This window comes from Scyliorhinus torazame, chromosome 9, assembly GCF_047496885.1.
Source record: "Scyliorhinus torazame isolate Kashiwa2021f chromosome 9, sScyTor2.1, whole genome shotgun sequence".
In the NCBI taxonomy this organism is placed as follows: Eukaryota; Metazoa; Chordata; class Chondrichthyes; order Carcharhiniformes; family Scyliorhinidae; genus Scyliorhinus; species Scyliorhinus torazame.
Genome location: NC_092715.1, coordinates 167,108,919 through 167,134,963, shown reverse-complemented (window position 1 = coordinate 167,134,963; position 26,045 = coordinate 167,108,919). Strand labels below are relative to the sequence as shown.

Here is a 26,045-nt window from a genome sequence, read left to right as displayed (position 1 = left end):
TTCACTCGGCACCGGGGCTCGCCCCTCACCGATGTTTCCCAGACTTGATTATCAGCCCTGTATTGTATGGCCACTATACAAGGGCAGCACAGTAGCACAAGTGGATAGCACTGTGGCTTCACTGCGCCTGGGTCCTAGGTTCGATTCCCTGCTGGTCACTGTCTGTGCACGTTCTCCCTGTGCGTGGGTTTCCTCCCACAGTCCAAAGACGTGCAGGTTAGGTGATTTGGCTGTGATAAATTGCTCTTAGTGACCAAAAAGGTTAGGAGGCGTTATTGGGTTACGGGGATAGGGTGGAAGTGAGGGCTTAAGTGGGTCGGTGCAGACTCGATGGGCTGAATGGCCTCCTTTGCACTATGTTCTGTGTACTATGTACATGTTTGAGAAAAGGGGAGGAGTTCTGGGATCGTAGATATATTTTGGAACAAAGGAGTACGCTCTACATTGTGTGCAAGCTTAGTGATTCATATACTTAAATGGTCTTAGAGTATTGTGCACTTTTATTTTCTTTAATTTAATAAATAGTCTCCTTACACCATTTCCAGTGGCGGCCATGACTAACACCCCCCCCCCCATCAACCGCATAGCCAAGCAGGATGGGAAAGAATCAGCCGAAAAAGAAGAGAGGAGGGAAACCGAAGCCTCAGAGTAGAGAACTGCATGTGGAGGCACAGAACTGGGGAGGGTCGACCCCACAGAGCTCCCAGCACAGACCCAGGGATTGATGGACAAGTTGATGTGCTTCATTACCTCCGAGCTCGAGAGACATAGTGCGAAAAGACACCTGGCAGCGGTCGAGGCGGTAGTGGGCAATATGGAGTGGAGGCTAGAGGCCCAGGGAAATACGACGTGGGACGTCGAAAAAGCCACCAGAGACTAAGGAGATCGGATGGTAGCACTTGAGGCCAAGGTAGCAAGCCTGGTCAAGAATGGGTTGAAGGATAAAGTTGACGACCAGGAGAACCAATCGCGTCGGCAAAACCGGAGAATCATGGGGTTGTCGGAGGGGAGAAACCCCACAGAATACGTAACAGCAATGCCCAGGAAGCTGGTCAGCGAGGAGGGCTTCGCCAAGCCTCCAGAAGGTGGACCGTGCCCAGAAGTCGCTTTGGCAGCACCCCAGGATGGGGGAACCACCGCGGGCGATAATCGTGAGTTTCCACAGGTACCAGGGCAAATAACAGATCCTGAGATGGGTGAAGAGCTCAAGAGGGTGCAAGTGGGAAGAACATTCCATCCGCCAGTACCATGACATTGGTGCCAACCTGCCCACGCTCCGAGCAGAAGTCAATAGTGCCAAATGCAGTTTGGCATGTTCTACCCTGCCAAGCTATGGCTCACGTACCATGGTAAAGAACAATACTTTGATGCACCGGAGATTAACGGGTTTGTCCAGGAAAATGAAGTGGGCAACCAACAATAGAGGGCAATGGCCAGAACACAGGCTGCAAGAATTCGAGAGGGACAGGGGCGACCAGAGGCACAGGGGGCGAAACAGGTAGACGGGGGTTAAATAGGGGAATCCCTACACTTGCGAGCAGGCTGGTGCACGGACGTACAGTGAGACTATTACACCCCTCCAGGGAGGGAGGGACTGGCAGAGGGGAAGGGAAATACAGAACTTTAGGGGAAAGAGGGAGGGGGTGAGACAAAGGAAGGGATTAAGCCATGGGTGGAGGGGTGGTAGAGCACAGTTTACAGCAGACATGTGGATGGGGAAAATGAGGCAGTTGGCAGCCATCTTTAATGGCCCATGAGTAAGGGCAGGTCCTGGACAAACAGGGTCAGGCCCACAGGGCGAATATCTTAGACCCCACTAGCTAGCATGGGAAAGATAACAGGACTCCTTCGGGTGTAGAGTTTGTACATTATCCGTGTCTGCGAGTGTCTCACCCCCACAGCCCAAAAAGATATGCAGGGTAGGTGAATTGGCTATGCTAAAATTGCAACTTAATTGGAAAACAAAAAAGTTCCAAACTCAACATGGGAGACAACAGGATCTTCTCTGTGAGCCAGGACGGACGGATGCACACACATAGGTGCTAGTCGCCACAGGGGACATGGAATCAGTTCATTTCATGCTTGGCGAGATGTCCGAAGAGGCCCCCACCTGCAACAACCACAGGTTCATTCCGGCGAGGTTAGACACCACATTTGGGATGTGGAGGGAGTTCTGGGCCTTCTCACGGCCACATCCAGTGTTGTGGGGATCAAGGTGGAGCTATGCCCATCTGTGGTGGTCTTCAGGGTATCAGAGCATCCAGAACTCTGGACAGGGAAGGGGGGTGGGCACCTTGGCCTTCGCCTCACTGATGGCCAGGCTGAGACTTCTGCTAGGCGGAAGTCAGCAGCGCCACCCAGAGCCTCAGAGTGGCTCTCAAACCTGGCCGAGTCCCTGAAACGGGAAAGAAATAAAATGCTTGATAAGGGGGTCAGGAGATTCCACAATATATGGAAGAAGTTCATAAACCTCTTTGCAGACCTGCTTACAACTAACTAAGGAGGGGGGTGGTGAGCAGATAGGAAGGGAGGGGCAGAAAGGGGGGGAAATAAAGGGAGCACCGTCTGGACGAAAGGAAGCTCATGTATAGCAGAGAAGAAACGGAGAGGAAGGTCATTCGCACGAGTTGACATGGACCTCTCCAACGAGTGTCAAACTAGGATGGCGGACCATCCTAACCTCCCTCGAGAATTCAGGGAAGGAAATAGGATATCTCTTCCCCCTCTGCCCCCCTCAAGCAAAAGAAAAGTAATCATAAACAACAGAGTTCTGCTAGTAATTGTAAATATGTATGTAAAGTTGTGTAATTCTTGTCATTAAACATTAGAAGTCCCAATAAGAACACTTACAAAAAACTGTATGATACACACTATTGTAAATAATGTACAGTAAGAAGTCTTATAACACTAGGTTAAAGACCAACAGGTTTGTTTCAAACACTAGCTTCCGGAGCACTGCTCCTTCCTCGGGTGAATGAAGAGGTATGTTCCAGAAACATTATATATATATATATATATATAGACAAAGTCAAAGATGCAAGACAATGATTTGAATGCGAGCATTTGCAGGTAATTAAGTCTTCACAGAACCAGAGATAGGGGTAATGCCAGGTTAAGAGGTGTGAATTGTCTCAAGACAGGACAGTTGGTAGAATTTTGCAAGTCCAGGCCAGATGGTGGGGGATGAATGTAATGCGACATGCATCCAAGGTCCAGGTTGAGGCCGTTATCATGTGTGCGGAACTTGGCTATAAGTTTCTGCTCAGCGATTTTGCGTTGTCGCACGTCCTGAATGCCACCTTGGGCATCCTGAATGCCGCCTTGGAGAACGCTTACCCGGAGATCAGAGGATGAATGCCCTTGATTGCTGAAGTGTTCCCCGACTGGAAGGGAACATTCCTGCCTGGCAATAGGTCCATAGCACAAAACCGCACTGACCTCATAACACGGGACACAACCGACAGAGTACCCTTCGTCGTCCAGTACTAACCCGGAGCGGAGAACCTATTCTTTGCAGCCTTCAACACGTCATTGATGAAGATGAACATCTTGCCATGGTCATCCCCACACCTTGCCTTCAAACAACCGCGCAACCTCAAACCATTGTTTGCAGCAAACTACCCAGCCTTCAGAACTGCGACCACGACACCACAAAACCCTGCCATGGCAATCTCTGCAAGTCGTGCCAGATCATCGACATGGGTACCACCATTACACGTGAGAACACCACCCACCAGAAACGCGGTACATACTCGTGTGACTCGGCCAATGTTGTCTACCTCATACGCTGCAGGAAAGGATGTCCCGAAGCATGGTACATTGGTGAGACCATGCAGACACTGTGACAACGGATAAACTGATATCACGCGACAATTGGCAGGCAGGAATGTTCCCTTCCAGTCAGGGAACACGTCAGCAGCCTACGATCTCCGGGTAAGCGTTCTCCAAGGCGGCCTTCAGGATGCACGACAACGCAGAATCACCGAGCAGAAACTTATAGCCAAGTTCCACACGAGTACGGCCTCATCCGGGACCTTGGATTCATGTTGCATTACATTCATCCCCCACCATCTGGCTTGGGCTTGCGAAATCCTACCAACTGTCCTGGCTTGAGACAATTCACACCTCTTTAACCTGGGGTTACCCCTATCTCTGGATCTGTAAAGACTTAATTACCTGCAAATACTCGCATTCAAAGCATTGTCTTGCATCTTTGACTTTGTCTATATATATATATGTTTCTGGAACATACCTTTTCAGTCACCTGAGGATGGAGCAGTGCTCCGAAAGCTAGTGTTTGAAACAAACCTGTTGGACTTTAGCCTGGTGTTGTAAGACTTCTTACTGTGTTCACCCCGGTCCAACGGCAGCATCTCCACATTGTAAATAATGTAGGAAATAATAGCACTGGGACTGTCACAGACACGGTGGCAGCTTGTGCTACTTGTGTTAATGTTGTTATGGCTTTGGTTATTATTATTGTTTTTATATTGTTCTGCAAATTTGATATGAAATACAAAATTCCAATTAAACTATTGTGTTTCACGACGACAGGGCTGGTTATTCTCACTGAAGCTTCACGTGACTCCTCACGCCACTCTGAAAACAAAATTATTCACCCCCCAGAACCAATGTTTCACGCTGGGATACTCAAGCAGATACCATCAGCCTGGTTTGTGACAGTTTAAAGATTCCTTTGAGACTCGAGATTTAAATCCCATTTGTAAACGATATTATAAATAACTCCCATCTTTCAGTTCCAGGGAGTGGAATGCAAAATCACAAGGAGACAAATACAAGCCAATCATAGTCAGTATAGTTGATCTATCATATTAGGCACGGTTTGTTGAAGTTATTCAATTAGCCACAGGGGCAGCACGGTGGCAGTGGTTAGCACTGCTGCTTCACAGCACCGAGGACCCGGATTCGATCCGGGCCTCGGGTCACTGTCCGTGTGGAGTTTGTACATTCACCCAGTGTCTGTGTGAATCTCACTATCCCAATCCCAAAAGATGTGGATTGGCCATGTTAAATTGCGCATTAATTGAAAAAAGAGAATTGGGTCCTCAATGTATTTTAAAAAGCAATTAGTCCCACTCTTTCTTCACTAGTCTCGTTTCCACCTGTGAGAATAAACCCATTTCCACTTTAAAAGTTATCATTGAATCTACTTCAACCCGCACGGTAGCACAGTGGTTAGCACTGTTGATTCACAGCTCCAGGATCCCAGTTTCAATTCCCAGCTTGGGTCACTGTCTGTGTGGAGTCTGCACGTTATCCCAGTGTGTGCGTGGGTTTCCTCCCACAGTCCAAAGATGTGCAGGCTAGGTGGATTGGCTATGCTAAATACCCTTAGTGTCCAAAAAGGTTAGGTGAAGTACAGGGATAGGGTGGAGGTGTGGCCTTAAGTAGGGTGATCTTTCCAAGAGCAGGTGCAGACTCGATGGGTCTAGGTCTATGACTATAACGTCTTAACCCTTTTCAGGTAATGCATTTCATTTCAAAACACTTCATCCCCTTGGTCTTTTGGAAAGTTTATTTACTTTATAGCCAAACAGCGAAAGCATCCTTTAGTGTCTGCCAACATATAAAGCCCATCACCCATGGTTGACTTATGCTGGGACAGTTTAAAAGAGTGGGCAGAATTACAGGTCTAACTTTATTGGGCTGGGCTTTCAAGTCAATCTCTAAGTGACCTGGAGTACTAGTTCTGCTTGGTTCTATTATTTACTGGACCTGTCAGTGAACTCAATTCCAAATTTCTATTGACAAGGATACCACCAACCCCCCAAAAAAACACTTGCATTTCAGAGCTTTACACCGTACCGTTGGCCACAATAAAACAAGTCAAGGCTTATTGGATCCAGCAGATAGAGGTGCCAAGCTTCACCAACTCTTTACTAAAAATCTCACATTAAATACTTCTTTCAATTACAAAGACATCGGCCTTTTAAGGTGGTGAAGAGTTTATCATTGCTCTAAATTGTCCAGTGTTGTAAACCTTGAATACTCCATTGCCAGCTGCTTAGTTCAGATCTTCAAGCGGCTCCAGCCTCAAATTGCTAATGTTCAGGTCAAGCTACTCGGTATAAGACTGTTTCAGACTTCTATGCAACTGTAAAATACAAATCCATCTTGAGTCTTGGTTCTGGTCTCTATGTGCTGAAGAAAGCCTATCCATTGCAGATGCAGCTTTTAAAACAGAATTGCTTGTCAGTTTTTAAATTACTGAAAGAAAAGGCCCAAAGTATTAAAATCACCATACAAGATCCCCAAATATGGATATTGGATCTAACATTCCTGGATCTACAGGGGAATCAAAAGGTTATAAGAAGGTGGGCAGACAAGCAAGTTTAACCAAGGCCAAAATAAGATCAGCCATGACCTTATTGAATGGTGGAGCAGGTCCACAGGAACAAATGGCCAACTGCAATTTCTTGTTTCTGTTGTAGTGACAAACTCTATCCACAGGTCATGCAAATATGTAACACTCGACACGCATTACAAATCCTCCACACACCCACCGCCCATCGTTACTGATGGGCTTCAGTACTTCTAATAATGCACAATGAGATGGCTATTAAGAAACTTCACAAGAGGAATTCTTAAAATGGAACCTGATCCCAATGCCCACAGAAAGTTGGACTTGTCCTCCAGTGTGCTATTTTTCTTATCCTTCCCAGTGTGCTAGTTTGAGGGATAAATAATGAGCAGCAGAACTCTAAAAAGTATCTTGTAAAGACCTCAGCCACTGCAGGAAAGGCAAGCAGCATCAAGACTGAAGGGGTTACAAAACAGAAGAATGCAACCATTTTACTAAGTTTTAAGTAGGATTTTGCAATACGATTAATAGCCTCTAGATACACATTATGCAAGGAAAGGGCTCACCCAAATACTCTGCTTGTTAAAATATCAGATGGGCAATTGGCTCGCAGAATCTGCCAAAACAATGAAAGCCAGACACTGGGAGATGCACAGCTGTGAATACAAATTGATTCTACCCATCCTTTGTTTTAAAAACAGACATACAATGGAATTCTGTAACTTACAGTTGCTTCCTACACTGTATAAGAATGAAAACAGGATTTTTGTTGAAGTGCCTGATATGATTGTTATACACTTGGTAGTTTGTACATCTAAATTGCTGTTTGATATTTCCTTACATTCCACTTTAATAGTTTATACATTGGAAGATACTGGATTATAAAAGATTGTTATACATGGAGTTGAGAGATTTTGGCAACTTGGGAAGAGATGAGATAAAAAGAACTAACTTTCAACAAATCTGCATTTATTCTATCAAGTTTCACAATCATATTTACCAAAAAGGCAAATTATGCAGTCTTTCCCCTTTACATAAGTTAGTCCAAACTTCACAAATTTAACACTTGGCTTCCAAAAACTGACACTAGAGGAAAAAAGATTTTTTGGTTGTGTTTTTTAAATTTGTGATCTAATAAGCAACTCTTCAAGTTCAAGGACATGTGCACATAATGTTCAAAATGGCTTCAAGATTGCAATTGCAGCTACTTCTGCTGGATAGGCACCAAAGTCGGCCATTTCTGTAACATGCCTGCAATTCTTCAAAATTTACAGTTAACCAAATGATAGAATCATCTTGTCTGTCAGAATATAGGCTGCATTCTCTTACCCGTGTGCTTTTTCAGGAAACCATTACAAGTCAAGCAAACAATTCAATATTTTTAATATATAGCTTTTTTAAACATCAAATATACCTCTCTTCAGAGCAGTTTAAGACATTTGCCAATATCACACAAGTAAGCACAAAGGGAGGTGCTGAAAACTCAGTAGTAATGCCATATTCCACCCATCTTTCATCCACACACATTGAGGTCTGTTCACACCCAGTAGTGAACAGGAAAGTCCAATTTCAGTAGTTGCGAGCCAACTGCCACTCCTTGTAGTCAGTGTTACACACTGAAGCAAAAGCCTCTTTTTGATGTGCCAAAACTTATCTTCTTCAAGACTGGTGCCAACTCCTAAACTTCAATGCTGCTTCAAGCAAGAGCTGGGAAGTCCTCAGGGTCATCTGGATTCGGAGCACTTACCTGTGTCTGGAGAAAGAGCAGTTCATTATGTTTAAATGTTGCGATTCAAAATAGACTTTAAAAAAAATATATATATTTTTATTCTCCTTTTTCACATTTTCTCCCACATTTACACCCATCAACAATAAACAATAATCAGCAAGATATGTCAATCCCCAGAATAACAACGATCCCATCTACCCACCAACCCCCAAACCTCAGCCCACGTTTACATAAACAAATGACAAAAAGGAATCAGGGATTACCCGTAGTCACCCTTAATCTACACAGCCCCCCTCCCCCCCCCCCCAAACTAATGTTCGATGTTATCCAGTTCTTGAAAGTGCATAATAAATAGTGCCCATGACTTGTAGAACCCCTCCGAGTTTCACCTCAGTTCGAACTTAATCTTCTCAAGGGTCAAGTATTCCAACAGATCCTCCCGCCACGCCAGGGCACTGGGTGGAGAGGCTGCTCTCCATCCCAGCAGGATCCACCGTTGGGCGGTCAACGAGGCGAAGGCTATGATATCTGCCTCCGCTCCAGTTTCCAACCCTGGCTGGTCCGACACCCCGAATATGGCCTCCAGGGGACCCGGGTCCAGTTTCACACGCACCACCTTGGAAATTACCCCAAACACCTCCCTCCAGTACTCCCCTAGCTTTGGACAGGACCAAAACATATGAACGTGATTCGCGGGGCCCCCCCGCAACGCTCACACACATCCTCTACTCCTTAAAAAAAAATCGGCTCATCCTCGCCCTCGTGAGGTGCACTATATATACCACCTTCAGCTGTATCAGCCCCAACTTCGCACATGAGGTGGAGGCATTCACTCTCCGGAGCACCTCACACCAGACCCCCTCCTCTATAACCTCTTCCAGCTCTTCCTCCCACTTTGCTTTGATCCCTTCCAGTGGTGCCTTATCCTCTTCCAGAATAGCTCCGTACACCGCTGTCACTGCCCCCTTCTCCAGTCCCCATGTCGTCAACACCTCCTCCAGCAATGTGGAGGCCGGTTCCTCTGGGAAGCTCTGTATCTCAAACCCCCTGCCCTCTGTAGCAGCACCTTTCTCACTCTGGCCACCTTCCCTCCCCATATGAATGAGGTAATCCTTCCCTCAATCTCCCTGAAAAAAGACTTTGGCAGGAAAATCGGTAGGCATTGCAAAATAAACAGGAATCGCGGCAACACATTCATTTTAACCGCCTGTACCCGACCCGCCAGTGACAGAGGAAGGCCATCCCACCTTGCCAGATCGGCTTTCACTCTCCCCACCAAACTAGTGATGTTGTACTTGCAAAGCCTCCCCCACCCTCGGGCAACCTGCACCCCCAGATACCTAAAATGAGTCCCTGCTCTACGGAATGGCAGCCCCCCCCCCCCACCCCTGCCCCCACCCCCGGCCGAGACACCACAAAGTACTCACTCTTGTCCAGGTTCAACTTGTACCCCGAGAAAGACCCAAATACCCGCAGTAGCTCCAATATTCCTCCTATCGACGCACTCGGCTGCGACACATACAGCAGCAAGTCGTCGGCATATAAGGACACCCTATGCTCTATCCCCCCCGCACTATTCCTTTCCATGCTCCCGAACTTCTCAATGCGATGGCCAACGGCTCAATCGCAAGTGCAAACAGCAGGGGGGACATAGGACATCCCTGTCTCGTCCCACGGTGGAGAGAAAAGTATCTCAAACTGATATTATTTGTGCGGACACTTGCCTTCGGTTCCTTATATAATAGCTTTACCCAGTTCACAAACATTGGTCCAATCCCAAACCGCTCCAGCACTGCCATCAGGTACCCCCGTTCTACCCGATCAAATGCCTTCTCGGCGTCCAATGCCACAACTACCTCTGTTTCCTTTCTTTCCGCCGGTGCCATAACAATGTTCAAAACCCTCCTAATGTTTGAAAACAGCTGCCTCCCTTTCACTAACCCCGTCTGATCCTCCCCTATCACCTTCGGAAGGCACTCTTCCAGCCTACCCGCCAGTATCTTCGCCAACACTTTTACGTCCACATTCAGAAGTGATATGGGCCGATACGACCCACACTCCGTTGGATCCTTATCTTTTTTTAGTAACAGGGAAATCGATGCCTGCCCCAAGGTTTGCGGCAACACCCCCTTCCCTATCGCCTCCTCAAACATCCCCACTATCAGGGGTGCCAACCTATCCTTACATTTTTTATAATATTCCACCGGAAACCCATCCGGCCCTGCCACCTTCCCCGACTGCATCCTCCCAATCGCATGCTTTATCTCCTGCTCCACTATTGCTCCTTCTAATGTAGCCCTGTCCCCCTCCCCATAGCCTCTGGTACTCCAACCCATCTAAATATTCCTGCATCTCACGGTCTCCCCCGAGTGGCTCTGACTTGTACAACCTCTCATAAAACTCCTCAAAAACCTTGTTAATCAGCACTGGGGCCACCACCAACTTCCCTGCCCTATCCTTCACCTGAAGGATTTCCCTTTCCGCTGCCTCCCTCCGGAGCGGACCTGCTAACATACCTTATCTCCATGTTCATAAACTGCACCCCTTGCTTGTCTCAGTTGGCGCACCGCCTTCCTGGTGGACAGTCGGTCGAAGCTCGCCTGTAGTTCCTTCCTCTTTTCCAGCTTCGCCGGGTCCCCATCCTCTGCATACCTCCTATCTACCTCCAACATTTCATCTATTACCCTCTGCCGCTCCAACCTCTCCTCTTTATCCACCCTGGCCTTAAACAAAATTACCTCACCTCTCACCACCGCCTTTCGAGCCTCCCAGACGACTGCCTTCGACACCTCACCCGTACAATTTAAACCTACATATTCCTTAATTACCTTTTCAATTTTCTCACAGAACACTTGGTTCCCCAAAAGCCCCACATCCAGTTTCCACCCCGGTCTTTGCGCTGCCCCCTTCTCCAGCACCATATCCACCCAATGTGGAGCGTGATCTGACACTGCAATTGCAGAGTATTCCGACCCCTTGACTCCAGCCAGCAAAGCCTTCCCCAACACAAAAAAGTCGATCCGCGAGTATACCTTATGGACCGCTGAGAAAAACTAATACTCCCGATCCCTTGGGTGCAGGAACCTCCAAGGGTCCACCCCTCCCATTTCCACCATTAGCCCAGCCAGCGCCTTCGCCCCCCCCCCCCCCCCCCCCCCTGATGGGACCAGCGAGCGTGGCCGTGATCTGTCCAACCGTGGCTCCTGCACCAAGTTCCAGTCCCCCCCCCCACAATCAGCTCATGCGTGTCCAAGTCGTGAATAGCCCCAAACACCTTCCTCGCGAATCCCACATTGTCCCAATTGGGACTGTATACACTTAACAGCTCCACTAATCTCCCCTCCAGCGCCCCTGCCACAATCACATATCTACCCCCCTGATCTGCCACCACCTTCTCCATCTGGAAGCGTACCCTTTTGCTGACCAGCACCGCTACCCCTCGAGCCCTTCCATCAAATCCGGAGTGAAACACTTGGCTAACCCAGCCCTTTTTAAGTCTCACCTGGTCCTTCACCCTCAAGTGAGTCTCCTGCAGCATTGATACATCGGCTTTCAAACTTAAGATGTGCAAGCACCCTTGGCCTCTTGACCGGACCTCCTAGCCCTCTCACGTTCCACGTGATTACCCTTACTGGGGGTCTCCCCCCAACTACCTTTCTTATCCACCATCACCATATCACCAGACCCTGCCCCATAAGCCTGACCCGCCCCTGTCCATTGTTAACATCGAACCCCTTCCCCCGCCTCCCAAGTACCCCCCTACAAAAACATCCCCCAACATCCATCCCTGCACCCCCTCTTGCTCGCCTCGTAGCCCAGTGAAGCCTGCTATCCAGGCTCCAACGTCCGCAGTCCTCCTCTCACCTCACCCCCGTTCACTAACTGACTTTAGTTGGCTAGCACGGGTGGTTCCCCCCGCCAAGACCTCTCGCCCCTTTCCACCCAGTCCCAGAGAAAGAAACACCAAAACAAACCCAACAATCCAACCCCTACAATTCACTAACATAACATTTAACCGTCGCAACACAGAACGCCATTAACTTGAACTCTGTAACAATGCAAAGAGAAGTAAATTTCAATACAAATCAGTAAAAAGAAAGTTGTAACATTTGTACATTTTCCAGCCGCTCAAACACAGTCCACAGTCTCTCTTCCAGTTCCGCTCTTCACGTCTGCCCCAAGCCTTCTGCCCTCACGAACGCCTCAGCCGCCTCCGCTGTCTCAAAATAAAAGTCTTTGCCGTTATGTGTTACTCTCAACTTCGCCGGGTACACCACACCAAATCGCATCCCCTTCTTGTACAAAGCCGCCTTCACTCGCCCAAACACCGCTCGTCTTTTTGCCAACTCCACCGTCAAGTCCTGGTGGATCCGAACCGCAGTACCATCCCACAACACCTCACGCTCCTGCTTCGCCCAGCTTAACACTTTCTCCTTCATGCAAAACTTATGGAAGCAGATAATTACTGCCCTTGGCGGCTCGTTCACTTTGGGCTTCGGCCTTAATGACCGATGAGCTCGGTCTAGCTCATACAGGGTGGGGCTCTCACCCTCCCCCATCAGCTCCGCCAACTTCTTAGCGAAGTATTGCGTTGGCCTTGGGCCCTCTGTCCCTTCGGGCAAGTCCACAATTCTCAAATTGTGCCGCCTTGAGCGGTTTTCCAAGTCTTCCAGCTTTGCTCAGAGTCCTCTGTTAACCTCCACCACCCTCCACAGCTCGTCCCCCATCGAGGTGACCTGGTCGCTGTGTCATGTCACGGCCTCCTCCACCTCCATCTTCTCGCTCTGCTCTCTCACCTCGGCCGATGCCTTTGCCACCTCGACCCTCATCAGGCCGATTGCCTCCTCCACCCATGACCTCAACACGACCGCCATCTCTTTCCTCAAGGCCTCCATGTGCCTCACCAAATGTTTTTCCAGCTCCACCGCCATCATCTCGGTCATCTTCTCCACTGTAAGTAGTGCGGCCCCGCCTTGCAGTTCGGCTTCCGCCATCCTGTCAACACATTTGCTCGTCCTCTTCGGCGGCGAACCCGCGTTTCCTCCTTTCTTCGACGCTGCTCTTCGCATCCTTTAGCGGCTTATCTTTTTTTTTTATCTTCTTTCTTTTCTCCTCTCTCCCCCTTCACCCTCCTGCCCTTCATCAATCTGACACTCTTCTCTTTTGAGAGAGAGAAAAAAAAACTTTCACCAAACTTCCTTAAATCTTCTTTCTTTCTCCTCTGCATTCACCTAGGACCAGGCTTCAACCTTCTTTCTTCTTCCTTGGTGGGAGCCATCCGACGTGGAGCACCCTCCCTACATGGTGCCCTGGCCTCGGGCCTGCCGCCTCGGCCTCCTCGTAGCTCCGCCCCCGCTTCTCTGACCTGCCACGCCGGGCACGGCGCCTCAGCCCCCCCCCGCCGCCCGACACCCGCGCGAGGTTCTTTGCCGGTTTTTAAAAAGGGCCCCGCTGGCTGCTCGTGGTGGCCCCATAGGCAGACGATAGTCGGGGGGTGCGTGAGGACTCGGGGATTTTCCCGAAATCACCGCGAATCGCGGCCACCGGCGGGAGCTCTTGTTGCTGCGGCCGCCCTGCTCGCCCACGCCACCGGAAGTCCTTCAAAATCAACTTTAAGGAAACAAAGCCAAAATACTAGACTAAGATCAAGTAAGAGATGACGGAAAAGTTTGTTCATTTACATCACCCAATTCAAACCAATAATGGTGTAGGACAGCTAGAACTAGAAACAGAAGATTGAGTGATTAATTGCATTATATGTAGTTTCTCTAGCTTTTTATTTTGGGGCTACACAGCTATTATACCAAAACAATTATGTTTCCCCAGTAGGACACCTGTAATATTCTTTCAATCTACAACCTTCTCCCCCACCCTAGAGCTAGCAACTTCTTCTATACGACTTGATACCTACAATACAAGATTAGATTAGATCACATGGGGTCAGGGGTGAACTAGCTGGATGGATCCAGAATTGGCTTGGCCATAGAAGACAGAGGGTAGCAGCAGAAGATTTTCAGAATGGAGATCTGTAACTAGTGGTGTTCCGCAGGGATCAGGTCTGGACCTCTGCTCTTTGTAATATATATATAATATATATATATATATATATATATGTAAATGACTTGGAAGAAAATGTAGCAGGTTTGATTAGCAAATTTACAAACGATACTAAGATTGCAGGAGTTGCGGATAGTGATGAAGATCGTCAGAGAATACAACGGGATATAGATAGGCTGCAAAATTGGGCAGAGAAGTGGCAGATGGTGTTTAACCCGGACAAATGCGAGGTGATGCATTTTGGTAGATCCAATTCAGGTGGGGGCTATAAAATAAATGGCAGAACTATCAGGAGCAGAGAGACACAGAGAGATCTGGGTGTGTAGGTCCACAGATCCTTAAAAGTGGCAGCACAGGTGGAAATGGTGGTAAAGAAAGCATATGGCATGCTTGCCTTCATAGGACGGGGTATAGAGTATAAAAGCTCAAAAATTATGTTTCAATTATATAGAACGTTGGTTAGGCCACATTTGGAATACAATGTCAATTCTGGTCACCGCACTACCAGAAGGACGTGGAGGCTTTGGAGAGAGTACAGAAAAGGTTTACCAGGATGTTGCCTGGTATGGAGGGTATTAACTATGTGGAGAGATCGAATAAACTGGGATTGTTCTCCCTAGAGAGACAGAGGCTGAGGGGCGACCTGATAGAAGTTTATAAAATTATTAGGGGTATAGATAGGATGAACAGCTGGGAGGCTTTTTCCCAGGGCGGAAATGACAATTACAAGGGGGCACAGGTTCAAGGTGAGGGGGGGGGGGGGGGAGAAAGGTTCAGTGGAGATGTGCGGGGGAAATCTTTTGACACAGTGGTGGTGGCCTGGAATGCACTGACAAGTGAAGTGGTTCAGGCAGATATGTTAGCGACCTTTAAGATTTATCTGGATAGACACATGAACAGACGGGATATAGAAGGATCCAGGAGGTTAGTCTAGATAGGACACGTGATCGGCGCAGGCTTGGAGGGCTGACGGGCCTGTTCCGGTGCCGCATAGTTCTTTGTTAATATAAACGAGTAGTCATATGAATTAAGAGCAGTAGACCACTCGGCCCCTCAGGCCTGCCCCGTCAGTCAATAAGATCATGGCTGATCTGATTGCATCTTCAATTTCACATTCCCATCAACTCCGGATAACCTTTCAACCTCCTGTTAATCTAGAATTTAACTCGGCCTTAAGAATATTCAAAAACTCTGCTTCCACTGCCTTTTGAGGAAAAAAAAGAGTTCCAAAGACTCATGATCCTCAGAAAACAAAATTCTCCTCATTTCAGTCATAAATAAGTGACCCCTTATTTGTCAATAATGATCCTTAGTTCTTGATTCTCCAACAAGAAACATCTTCTCCACATCCACCCTGTCAGTACCCCTCAGGATCTTAAAGATCTAGCCCACTAGCAATATATTCCTGGAGAAGATGGGAAGGCAAATGACACGGAGTCTACAGGGGGGGTGCAGACAGATTAAGTGAGTGGGTAAAAGCGTAGCAGATGGAATACAATGTAGGAATATGTAAACTTATGCATTTTAGTAGGAAGAATAAAGGAGCCGAATGTTATTTCAATGGAGAAAGACTGCAGAAAGCTGCAGTGCAGAAGGATTTAGGGGTCCTCATGCATGATTCACAAAAAGCTAGCATGCAAGTTCAGCAGTTAGAGATGGCAAATGGATTGTTGGCCTTCATTTCAAAAGGGAATGGAGTACAAAAATAGGGAAGTCTTGCTAAAACTATACAAGGCACTAGCTATGCCATGCCTGGAATACTGTGAATAGTTTTGGACCCCTTATCTAAGGAAAGATATACTGACATCGGAGGCAGCCCAGAAAAGGTTCACTAGGTTGATCCGGGTATGAGAGCTTCTATTTTGAGGAGAGGTTGAGTAAGGTGGGCCTGTACTCATTGGAATTTAAAAGAATAAGGCGCAATCTTATTGAGACATATAGTTTTCACAGGAAGCTTGGCAGGGTGAGAATCCGGCGAGATTGTTTCCCCTTGTGAGTCTAGGACCAGAAGATATAATCTCAGAGTAAAGGTCGCCATTTAAGACAGAGATAAGGAGGAATTTCTTCTCTCAGAGGGTAGTTAATTTGTGGAATTCGTTACCACAAAGGGCTGTGGAGGCTGGGCCATTGAGTCTGTTCAAAGCAGAGATAGACAGATTTTTAATCACTAAAGGAACCACAGGCTATGGGGATAAGGCAGGAAAATGGAGTTGAGGATAATTATTTCAGATCAGTCCGTGATCTCATTGAATGGCGAGCAGATTCGAAGGGCTGAATGGCCTACTTTTGCTCCTACGTCTTATGGTCTAACATCATTGGTATTATAGGGTTTAATTCATTGATCGGAAGATCACAAATTCTGATGTCACAATTGCAAGCTCCATAATTGATTAATACTTGCATTTATATAATGCAACAGCACAGATCCATGTTTTCCAAAATGTATCAGAAATATTAATGAAGGATCAGTAATTATTTGCTCGGCCATTAATTTTTCAAATACAGTCCCCACCACTTAAATCAACCACATCCAAAGACAGGTAATTGCATATAATTGATGAAAGCCATAACATTAATTTCAATGTTTCTGGTTCTAGCATCTTAATGCTCTATTAATTGTGGCCTGTAACAGCTGTAGATACTCACCACATTAACACCTCAGGTTGCACTGAATTTTTTAAAAAATTCTTTCATGGATGAGGGTGCGAGCAGTTGTTGCCCATCCCTAATAAACCCTTAAACTGAGTGGTTTGCTCAACCATTCCCAAGAACAGAGGACCCGGGTTCGATCCCAGCCCTGGGTCACTGGCAGTGTGGAGTTTGCAGATTCACCCATTGTCTGCGTGGGTCCACAACACAAACATGAGCCTGGAAGGTGGAATGGCCATGTTTAATTGCTCCAATTGGAAAAAAAAAAGAATTGGGTACTAACTTTATTTTCAAAAAAAGAGCAGTTGAGTCAACTAGATGTCTGGATTTGGAGTCACATGTGGACTTAACCGAGTAAGGGCAGTAGATTTCCTTCCCTAAAAGGACATTAGTGAACCAGATGGGTTTTTAATGACAATCCCATTTCAAGGACACCATTACTGAGACAAGCTTTATAATTTCAGAATTTATTATCCAAATTCAAATTCCCCCAGCTGCCATGATAGGATTCGAACTCGTGCCCCCAGAGTATTAACCTGGATCGCTGGATTACTAATCTGGTGATATTACTATTATACCACCATCTCGCCAAATGCAAAAACACCAGAACCAAGTGATGCCTCTTTTATTCACAAGTAATAATAGCCTGCAGAGCAAGTGACTGTCATCCAAATCTGGTTAGAAGGGAGGAAAGAGTGTGGGGGAGTTTAGGACAGATTCCTTGAGTAGTTCAGGAAGTGGGTAGTGGGTTGGCATGGTGGCGCAATGGTTAGCACTGCGGACCCGGGTTCGATCCCAGCCCTGGGTCACTGTCCGTTTGGAGTTGGCACATTCTCCCCATGTTTGTGTCTCACACACCCACAACCCTCCAAAGATGTGCAAGGTTATGTGGATTGGCCACGCTAAATTGTATCATAATTGGAAAAAGAGAATTAGATGTTTAAAATTTTTTTTTTTTTTTTTTTAAAAAGGAAGTGGGTAGTGGTGTCCCACAGGGTTTAGCTCAGTTGGCTGGACAGCTGGCTTGTGTGCAGAGTGAGACCAACAGCGCAGGTTGAATTGCCAAACCAGCTGAGGTTATTCCTGAAGGCCCCGCGTTCTCAACCTTGCTCCTTGGAGGAGTGGTGGTCCTCAGGTTAAATCTCAAAGGGGAAAGCAGCCTATAGTCACCTGCGACTATGGTAACACTCTTACTATGGCTATCAGTACAATGGAGAATCTATGGGATTCTCTTTTCCCACTGCCAACACAACCCACCCACGGGGTTTTCCGGTGGCATGGGGTAGCTTAAATGGAAAATCTCTTGATAAGTGGCGGGAAGAGAGAATTGTGTCACGATAAGCAGCGGGAAGAAAGATTCCATTGCCAGCATACGGCACACTGCCAGAAACATGTGGCATGGGGACTGGCGAATCCAGCCCTATTTAAAACAACTTTTGGGAGTATTGTATGAATATTTTGGGATCCACACAATCCAATCCGGCTTTCTATGAGGCAAGACAATTTGAGGGATAACCCCACTAAAAATTGCAGCTCTTTTCAATAGAACAGAGAGGCAGGGTGATTTTAATTAAGCATCTAAGATTTTAAAGGAATGTTGCAGAGAGAATAGAAACAAAGTGCTTTGGACATAGAATAAACATGAACTTTTTCTTAGTTATGAGAATAGTAGCAATGTTATTGGACGAGTAATCCAGAACCATTAGTTCAAATCCCATCATAGCAGATGGGGGATTTCAATTCAGTTAATTAAAGCCGTATGCGGTGTCTGGCCTATATGCGACTCCACACTAACAGCAATGTGACTGACTCTTAACTGGCTTATGAAATGGCTTAGTAAGTCAACTCTGCCATAGCATTTTGGTACAATTAATAACAATAAAAAAACTGCGCTGTGGGAATACTTCACCAATCGCACCTCAACGTTTCAAGAATGCTACACATCACCACCTTCCAAGAGCAATTAGATGGGCAGTAAATGTCAAAATTCCCACATCCAAGGAATGAATTAAAAAAAGTTGAGGAACACACCACAAACATTTGATACTGGAGCAGACATCATGTCAACATTTAAGAATAGTTGAATGGGCAGTTCAAGGAAAGAAAGATGAAGCAAAACAATCTGGTAAATGAAAGGAGAGGTACTGCTGACATTGAATTTATCCTTCACATGGACTGGTTGATAAGTGGCCCGTTTCCATGTTATTATTCTTTTTGCAATTCGATATAACACCGGTTTACGGGCGGATGAATTACAAAGCATAAACTGAAATGTAAAGGTAAACTGTGGAACTGCCATGAATAAATTTACTCAATTCAGTACTGGACACGGACTGAACCAAAGGTTATTAGTCTGTAGAAGTCATATAGCAATGTATTTAACTATTAGATAAAATTAGTATCTCCTTATCACTGCAATCTCCTCCAACCCTACAAACCTTCAGATCACTTTCTGTTATATCCCAGTCTCCCTTTGTTCTACCATTGAACTTCAGCTGCCTAGGCACCAAGATCTGAAATTATCTCTCAAAGCAACTCAACCTCCCTACTATTAAGTCACTCCTTAAAACCCAACTCTTTGACACAGCTTTTGGTCACTTAATATCTTACTTGACTAGGTATCAATTTATTTGATACAATTCCTGTTGAAGGCCTTGTGGGTGTTTTGTGTTAAATGCACAATATAAATGTAAGCTATTATTACCAAGGGGAGCATTCACCATTGCCCCATTTTTTAAGAATGTTTTTTCTTTTCCCCCCAGCAACTGCCCATATCAACACCCCCACCCCTCCCCAAGTGAAGCCCGCCAGCATGGTAGCACAGTGGGTAGCACTGTTGCTTCACAGCTCCAGGGTCCCAGGTTCGATTCCCGGCCTGGGTCACTGTCTGCGTGGAGTCTGCACGTTCTCCCCGTGTCTGCGTGGGTTTCCTCCGGGTGCTCCGGTTTCCTCACACAAGTCCCGAAAGACGTGCTGTTAGGCGAATTGGGCATTCTGAATTCTCCCTCTATGTACCCAAACAGGCGCTGGAATGAGGCAACTAGGGGCTTTTCACAGTGTTAATGTAAGCCTTCTTGTGACAATAAAGATTATTATACCTTTACCAACTCTGCAGCTGGCAACTCTGGCCTAGTTTCATTGATCCGCTTGGCTCGTCCACGACCTCTAGCACCACCCCGTCCTCGCCCAGGGCGAGTAAGACTGCCGAAGTTAATGTCCAGTTTGGAAGTGATGTCATTTGCGGATCTTCTAAAATAATGGTGGTCCTCTTCATCAGATTCTTCCTTCTGTTCCTATGTAGGAGCAAAAAATAGTTTTCAATCACTGACATGACAGGCATACTGGGTGAGGAGGAAAAATAATTTTCTTGTAAAAACGTATTTAAACTTGTGATATAACTTCCAATTTATCTCCATTCTTTGGACTCACTGGATTTCTGACTCTACTGCAAGAATATAGTGGGTGAAACAGGTCTCTGACCAGGTTTGTCTACCTACACGGATTCTCTTCTGGAGAGATATATGCAGCATCAGATTAGCACCCACACCAAAAGGTTCAGGGTGGTGGTCATGGCCAGGAACGGAGCGGAATGGATGGCTGCCTGGCACTGTGTCACAGAAAGCCCCAAGTCTACCTCTAGGCTTTCCAAATTTGTATAATTTGATAAATACCAATAGCAGTTGAGTATTTTACAATCCAATCTACTTACATCCCCTTCATATTTAGACTTATGGATCACAACTGCCTTTGACAAAACACTGGAATCTGGTTTGCGGATGTTGAATTCCTTCTTAGAGCGAGTTTGTTCCTGAAGCGCCTTCCATTCATCCAGAGTCATTTCGTGCGGACCATCATCAACTGTTGCTTCATGATCCCCTTCATTCAGTCTACAACATAACAAAAAAAAGGACAAAGTAACATTCAACTCCGAAAAAATATTTGATAATGATGCAAACCAAAAGGTGATAATGTTGCATCATTTTTGACATTTAATTACTTCTACTCTCCATCCCATCATAGGTTCTCCTTCCATTTATTTCCCTGACTCTATACTCGCTTAAAAGCTGGCCATCTCTTCAGTTGTGATGAAAGGTCACTGACCTGAAATGTCAACTCTCTCCCCACAGATGCTGCCTGACCTATTGAACATTTCCAGCATTTTCTCTTCAAATTTCCAGCATCTGTAGTATTTTGCTTTTGTCCCCTAGAAAGAAATGACTTGGTTTGTGATAATCTTATCTACCTTCCAAATTGAACCAAGGATTTCTAATTAGGCTGTTTTAAGTCAAAACAATGAGCATCAGTGCACAACAAACAAAACAGGACTGCTGGGCTGGAAACAAACCTTCTGGCCTCACCCCCAGGTTCTTTAACCCTCCCTTATTCCACACCACCAGGAGATCCTGTGGCGCAGTGGTAGTGTCCCTACCCCTGAGCCAGAAGTTCCAGGTTCAAGCCCCATCCCAGATCTTGAAGGCCAAAGAAGCTGCATTCTTAACACGGTCAAACCAGATTGAGTACATCAACCTGCAAATAATTCCAAACACATCAATGCTTGATGTGGAGTGGCACCCCTCAAGCCGTAAGCCCCTGGTGCCAGACGACAACCTGTTCCGGGAATTACTAGCTATGGAAACAGACAAAAGTGTGCCTTTAGGTGCGGTAAGAAAATTGGAATTCACTCCACCCCAAGAACAAAGTGGGTGTAAACACAATAATGCAGTTTTATGGGAACCACATACCAGATAGATGTTGGGGGCCAAAAGGAGACAACCCTACAATAACACTGCATAGAAATAAACACTTAGGAGGCAGTGGCATCATCACTGGACTAGCAATCAAGAGACCCACGGTCTCTTGGGTAATAAATTTACACCAGGAACTGGTAATGAATACAATACTCAGCGTCAGAAAAGATGGCATAGCCCTATGTGTCGAGAACACCCGAGACACAATTGCTCCTGCGCGATGCAAAAAACTAAATGACTAATTATTCTTGTCAGGCATGTTTTATGCAGAAGAACAAGCTAATACTAAGGGTATACTCGGTGACTCCACATCAACTAATGAAGGAAGACAGAATTTTCCACAAGATAGAAGGATATGAGAGGAAAGATGTGGAAGAAAGGGAAAAATACTTTTAATGGGCAACATCAAATCAACCAAATATAAATTGGTAATAATTAACAGGTTCACAGCTCAAGATCATATATGTAATCAGGGACTGATTCGTAACCCAGTATCAGTGGCACATGTATTCCGAATGGTGCTCAAATTACTTGGGATGAAGTTTAAAAAGACCTACCAGTCTTAGTAGACTTGACACTATGGCCAACCAATGCAGAGCCACAATCAACAAAGTAAGAGTGCTGACCTACATAACCAAATAGCAGACCACAAGTCAAATAAAGTAATGTGCAAACTGTACAGTGCCTAATCAGACCATACCAGGAGTACCGTGTCCCCATTCTGGTCAAGACATTCAATTACCAGAAAACACATGCAGAAAAACCCTAAAATTAATAGTTTGAAGTCTGATTTAGAAGGAAAGACCCAAGAAGCATGGAGGAAACATGGGCTTTTCGGCTTTAAAAGATTACCTCGGAAAGGTAAAATATTAATCACACAAGGGGATTTATACACGGAGTGGACTTCTGGATAGAGTAGGGAAAGAACATTGAACTAGTCAAGAAAGAATTAAAGAAAAAAGATGGCTTTTTAGATGAATAAACAAAGATGAATTGAATCTTATCCACAAGTATCTCCTGAGCAGATACAAAAATGGAAATAAAAGCACTGTATAGTAGCAGAAATATAAAAGTAGTGAACTCACTTGTTCTCTGCATCGCCTTCAAGTACTTCTTGGGGCTCTTCCATTTCAGTCGCCTCGTCAGCTGGAGTTGTCTCAGTCTCTCTAATTTGTTGGCGGGGGGGGGGGGGGAAAGAGAGGGAGAGGAGAAAGAGAGTTTACTCAATCCAATCTTATTGCAGTTGAGACCAATGTTCCCTTTTAAAGTTTGTTGTTGCGAGTGGTCAAAACTTCCAGTGCACGATGCATATAAAATGTTTCTGTGCTGCCATATGCATGTGGTATTTATTCCAGAACCAGGCCTGCACAATACCTTCCAGGCCATGTGGTTGCGCAGCTCAGCGGGAACATTGATTTCTTTTTATATAAAAGAGTCATGTCCAAACATCAAGTTTCTATCTACCTTGTACTCTCCAATACAGCAATTCGCCTCTTATTTCCCCCAAATCCATTTTACTTGCTTTAGTAATAATTTATAACAATGCAGATTATGCAAAAGGAAACCTCCCTCATGTCAAAAGAAAACTTTGGATTAAAGACTAGTGCAATAAAAAAAAAATGTTTAAATCATTGAATCGAACTATTTTAGCAGAGAAAGCAACTCGAGCGGGTAGACCTCGATCCATTTTCTTGCCCTTCCAAATGATTTTTCCTTTTCAAATAATTATCAACTTCCTTTTTAAGAGTTGCACTCCTCACCAATGGCACAAAATTAACGAATAGTAGATATTTAATCTTGGATCGAGGACTGGATAGTAAACAGAGTAGGGCTAAATGGGTCACTTTTAGGATGGCAAACTAATAGTGGTGAGCACAGGAATGAGTGTTGGGGTCTCAACTATTACAATCTGTGGATTAATGACTTGGATGAAGGAGCCATTGTGCTGTAGCCAAATTTGATGATGATATAAAGATAGATTAGAAAGCAAGCTGCAACGAGGTTACAGAGAGACAGCAAGTAATTACAAAGGCAACAGAAAGTTGGACTTTTTTTGCAAGGGAGTGTTGTGCTACAACTGTGCAATGGTGAGACTGCATCTAAAGCACTTTGTATGGTTTTGGTCTCCTTACTTAAAAGGGCAAACTGGCTTTGGAAGCAGTCCAGAGAACGTTCATTAGATTGATTCCTGGGATGAGGGGTTTGGCTAATGAGGGATGGTTGAGAAGGTTAGGCCTATGTTATTTGGAGTTTAGAAGAACGAGAGGTGATCTTATTGAAACATATAATATTCGGTTGATTGCTTGACAGAATGTTCCCCCTTATGAGGAAATCTAGGACTAGGGACAGAGTTTCAAAATAAAAGGCTTCTCATTGAAGATGGAGGAGGAAGAATTGCATCTCTCATAGGGTCATTAGTGCTCTGAATTCTCTTCCCCAGAAAGCAGTGGCGGCTGGGTCACTGAATATATTCAGGGCTGAGTTAGACAGATTAGTGATTGACAATGAGTCCAGAATTTTGAAATAGGTCACGTAGGAAAGTGGAATTAAAGCCGCAATCTGATCATCCATGACCTTATTAAATGGTGGAGAAGGCTCAAGGAGCCAAATGGCCTACTCCTGCTCCTATTTCTTATGCTCTTATGAATTGACCAGCCAACAAAAACCTCGCTCACACAGGAATATATTTTGGTTTCACAGCTTATCTGCCAAAATATATGCGCTAACCCACAGTGCACACCTATAGGACTTTAATGACAATACTTTTGTCTTTGCCATACTGTCTCCTGCTCTCAGGCAAGATCTCAGATTCATTAGGAAGAATTAGGATTAAAAACCATTTAAAGATACGTTAACAGAACGTTAACAAAATACAGTCACACAAGGAGATGCTAGGACAGAAGCAGACTTTTTCCAGAAGTTACAGGGTGTAGAATACGTGACTTTAGACACAAAGATTTAGAATAGAGAGAAGAAACTAAATTGTGAACTACTTCTATTACTAGCTAGTATTTATGTAGAAAGTTTAACATGGCAAAAATGTCCCAAGATGCTTCACAGGAGATTAATGAGCAAAACTGGACAATATACCACAAAAGGTAATTATCAGGGCAGATGTTATAACCTGCCTACTGACGATTGGCTGGGGACTAATGATTATCCCACAATCCTATGGGAGTATGAACTTCCCCAATGAGGGGGGCGGAGAAACTCCTACTATAAATAAGCTGGCCAGTCCAGGAACCAGGAGGAAGGAGAAGGTAGCAAGGGAAGTTACTGCTACTACTATGTATATATTGTTATAGTAAATAAACGTTATTATTTTGTATCCTTAAAACTCGTGTTGGATTCTTCGGGGCCCTTACAAAACTGGCGACGAAGGTAAAAGTGAATAGCTGTCTACACTGCTGAAGCCACCTCCCTGGATTTTTGTTGGATACAGGTTGGAAGTTGTTTTCTATTATACCATGCCTCTGTACGGACGTTTGGATGTTTTTGATGCTGCGCTGGAAAGCTGGAACCAGTACACGCAACGGATGCGTTACTATTTCCGGGCAAACAATATCACTGAAAACGAGCGCCAGGTGGTCATATTGCTCACCGCCTGCGGCCCGCATAAGTTTGGGGTGATTAGGAGCCTTATGTACCCAGCTGCGCCGGACACCAAAACGTTTGACGAACTTGTGAATATAGTGGGGCAACACTTTAACCCAACCCCGTCCACGATAGTCCAGCGTTACCGGTTTAATACCGCTGAGAGGACCCCTGGAGAATCCCTTGCCGATTTTTTTATCCAGGCTACGCGGGATTGCGGAATACTGTGACTATGGTGAGACCTTGTCAGAAATGTTACGCGACCGTTTGGTTTGCGGTATTAACAATGCGGCCACCCAGAGAAAGTTGTTAGCGGAGCCAACATTGACTTTTCAACAGGCAATACAAATAGTCTTGTCCCGAGAGAGCGCAGAGCGAGGAGTACAGGAGCTACAGGGAATGGAAGTGCATGCCTTGGGGCGAAACCCTTTCCGCCCAAAAACGTCCCCCCGCACTCCTGCGGTACCTTGGGCGAGGCAACGACCAGACCGACGCCAGTGGCCATCGGACATTCCTCCCCGAAGGGAGCCTTCTCCAGAGCCAATGGATGAGGAGCCATGTCCGTGTCAGACTTGTAGGCGCCGACCCCGTCGTGGACGACGGTCCTGGGGACGCCAGAGGCGCCGTCGTTCCGACCGAAACTGGGACCAGCCCAGGGGCCGTAACTGGGACCAGCCCAGAGGCCGTACCTTCCATGTGGATGAACCTGCGGCGACCACACCTGAGGACGTGGAGACGGAGGACGACTGCCTGCAGCTGCATTGTGTGGCAGCTCCCCGTGTGGCCCCCATTAAGGTGACAGTACGGGTCAATGGCCACCCGCTGGAGATGGAGTTGGATACTGGCGCAGCGGTCTCAGTGATTGCCCAGAGGACATTCGACCGCATCAAGCAGGGTATACAGACCCTTACACTAACTGACTCACAGGCCAGGTTGGCCACCTACA

General features: G+C 45.9%; 1 protein-coding gene across 2 annotated transcripts in view; it reads right to left on the bottom strand.

Moving 5' to 3' along the window:
• Positions 1–7,270: 7,270 nt before the first annotated feature.
• The window catches only part of LOC140429569 (intracellular hyaluronan-binding protein 4.S-like), a 70,817-nt gene continuing 52,042 nt past the window's right edge, over positions 7,271–26,045 (bottom strand). For both annotated transcript variants that reach the window (XM_072516745.1, XM_072516746.1), the window contains 4 exons: positions 22,591–22,671; positions 20,467–20,644; positions 19,856–20,050; positions 7,271–8,075 (listed from right to left, as the gene is read on the bottom strand). In XM_072516745.1, coding sequence (XP_072372846.1) covers positions 8,019–8,075; positions 19,856–20,050; positions 20,467–20,644; positions 22,591–22,671 — 511 coding nt within the window. In that variant the 3' untranslated portion in view covers positions 7,271–8,018. The remainder of the gene's footprint in view (positions 8,076–19,855; positions 20,051–20,466; positions 20,645–22,590; positions 22,672–26,045) is intronic.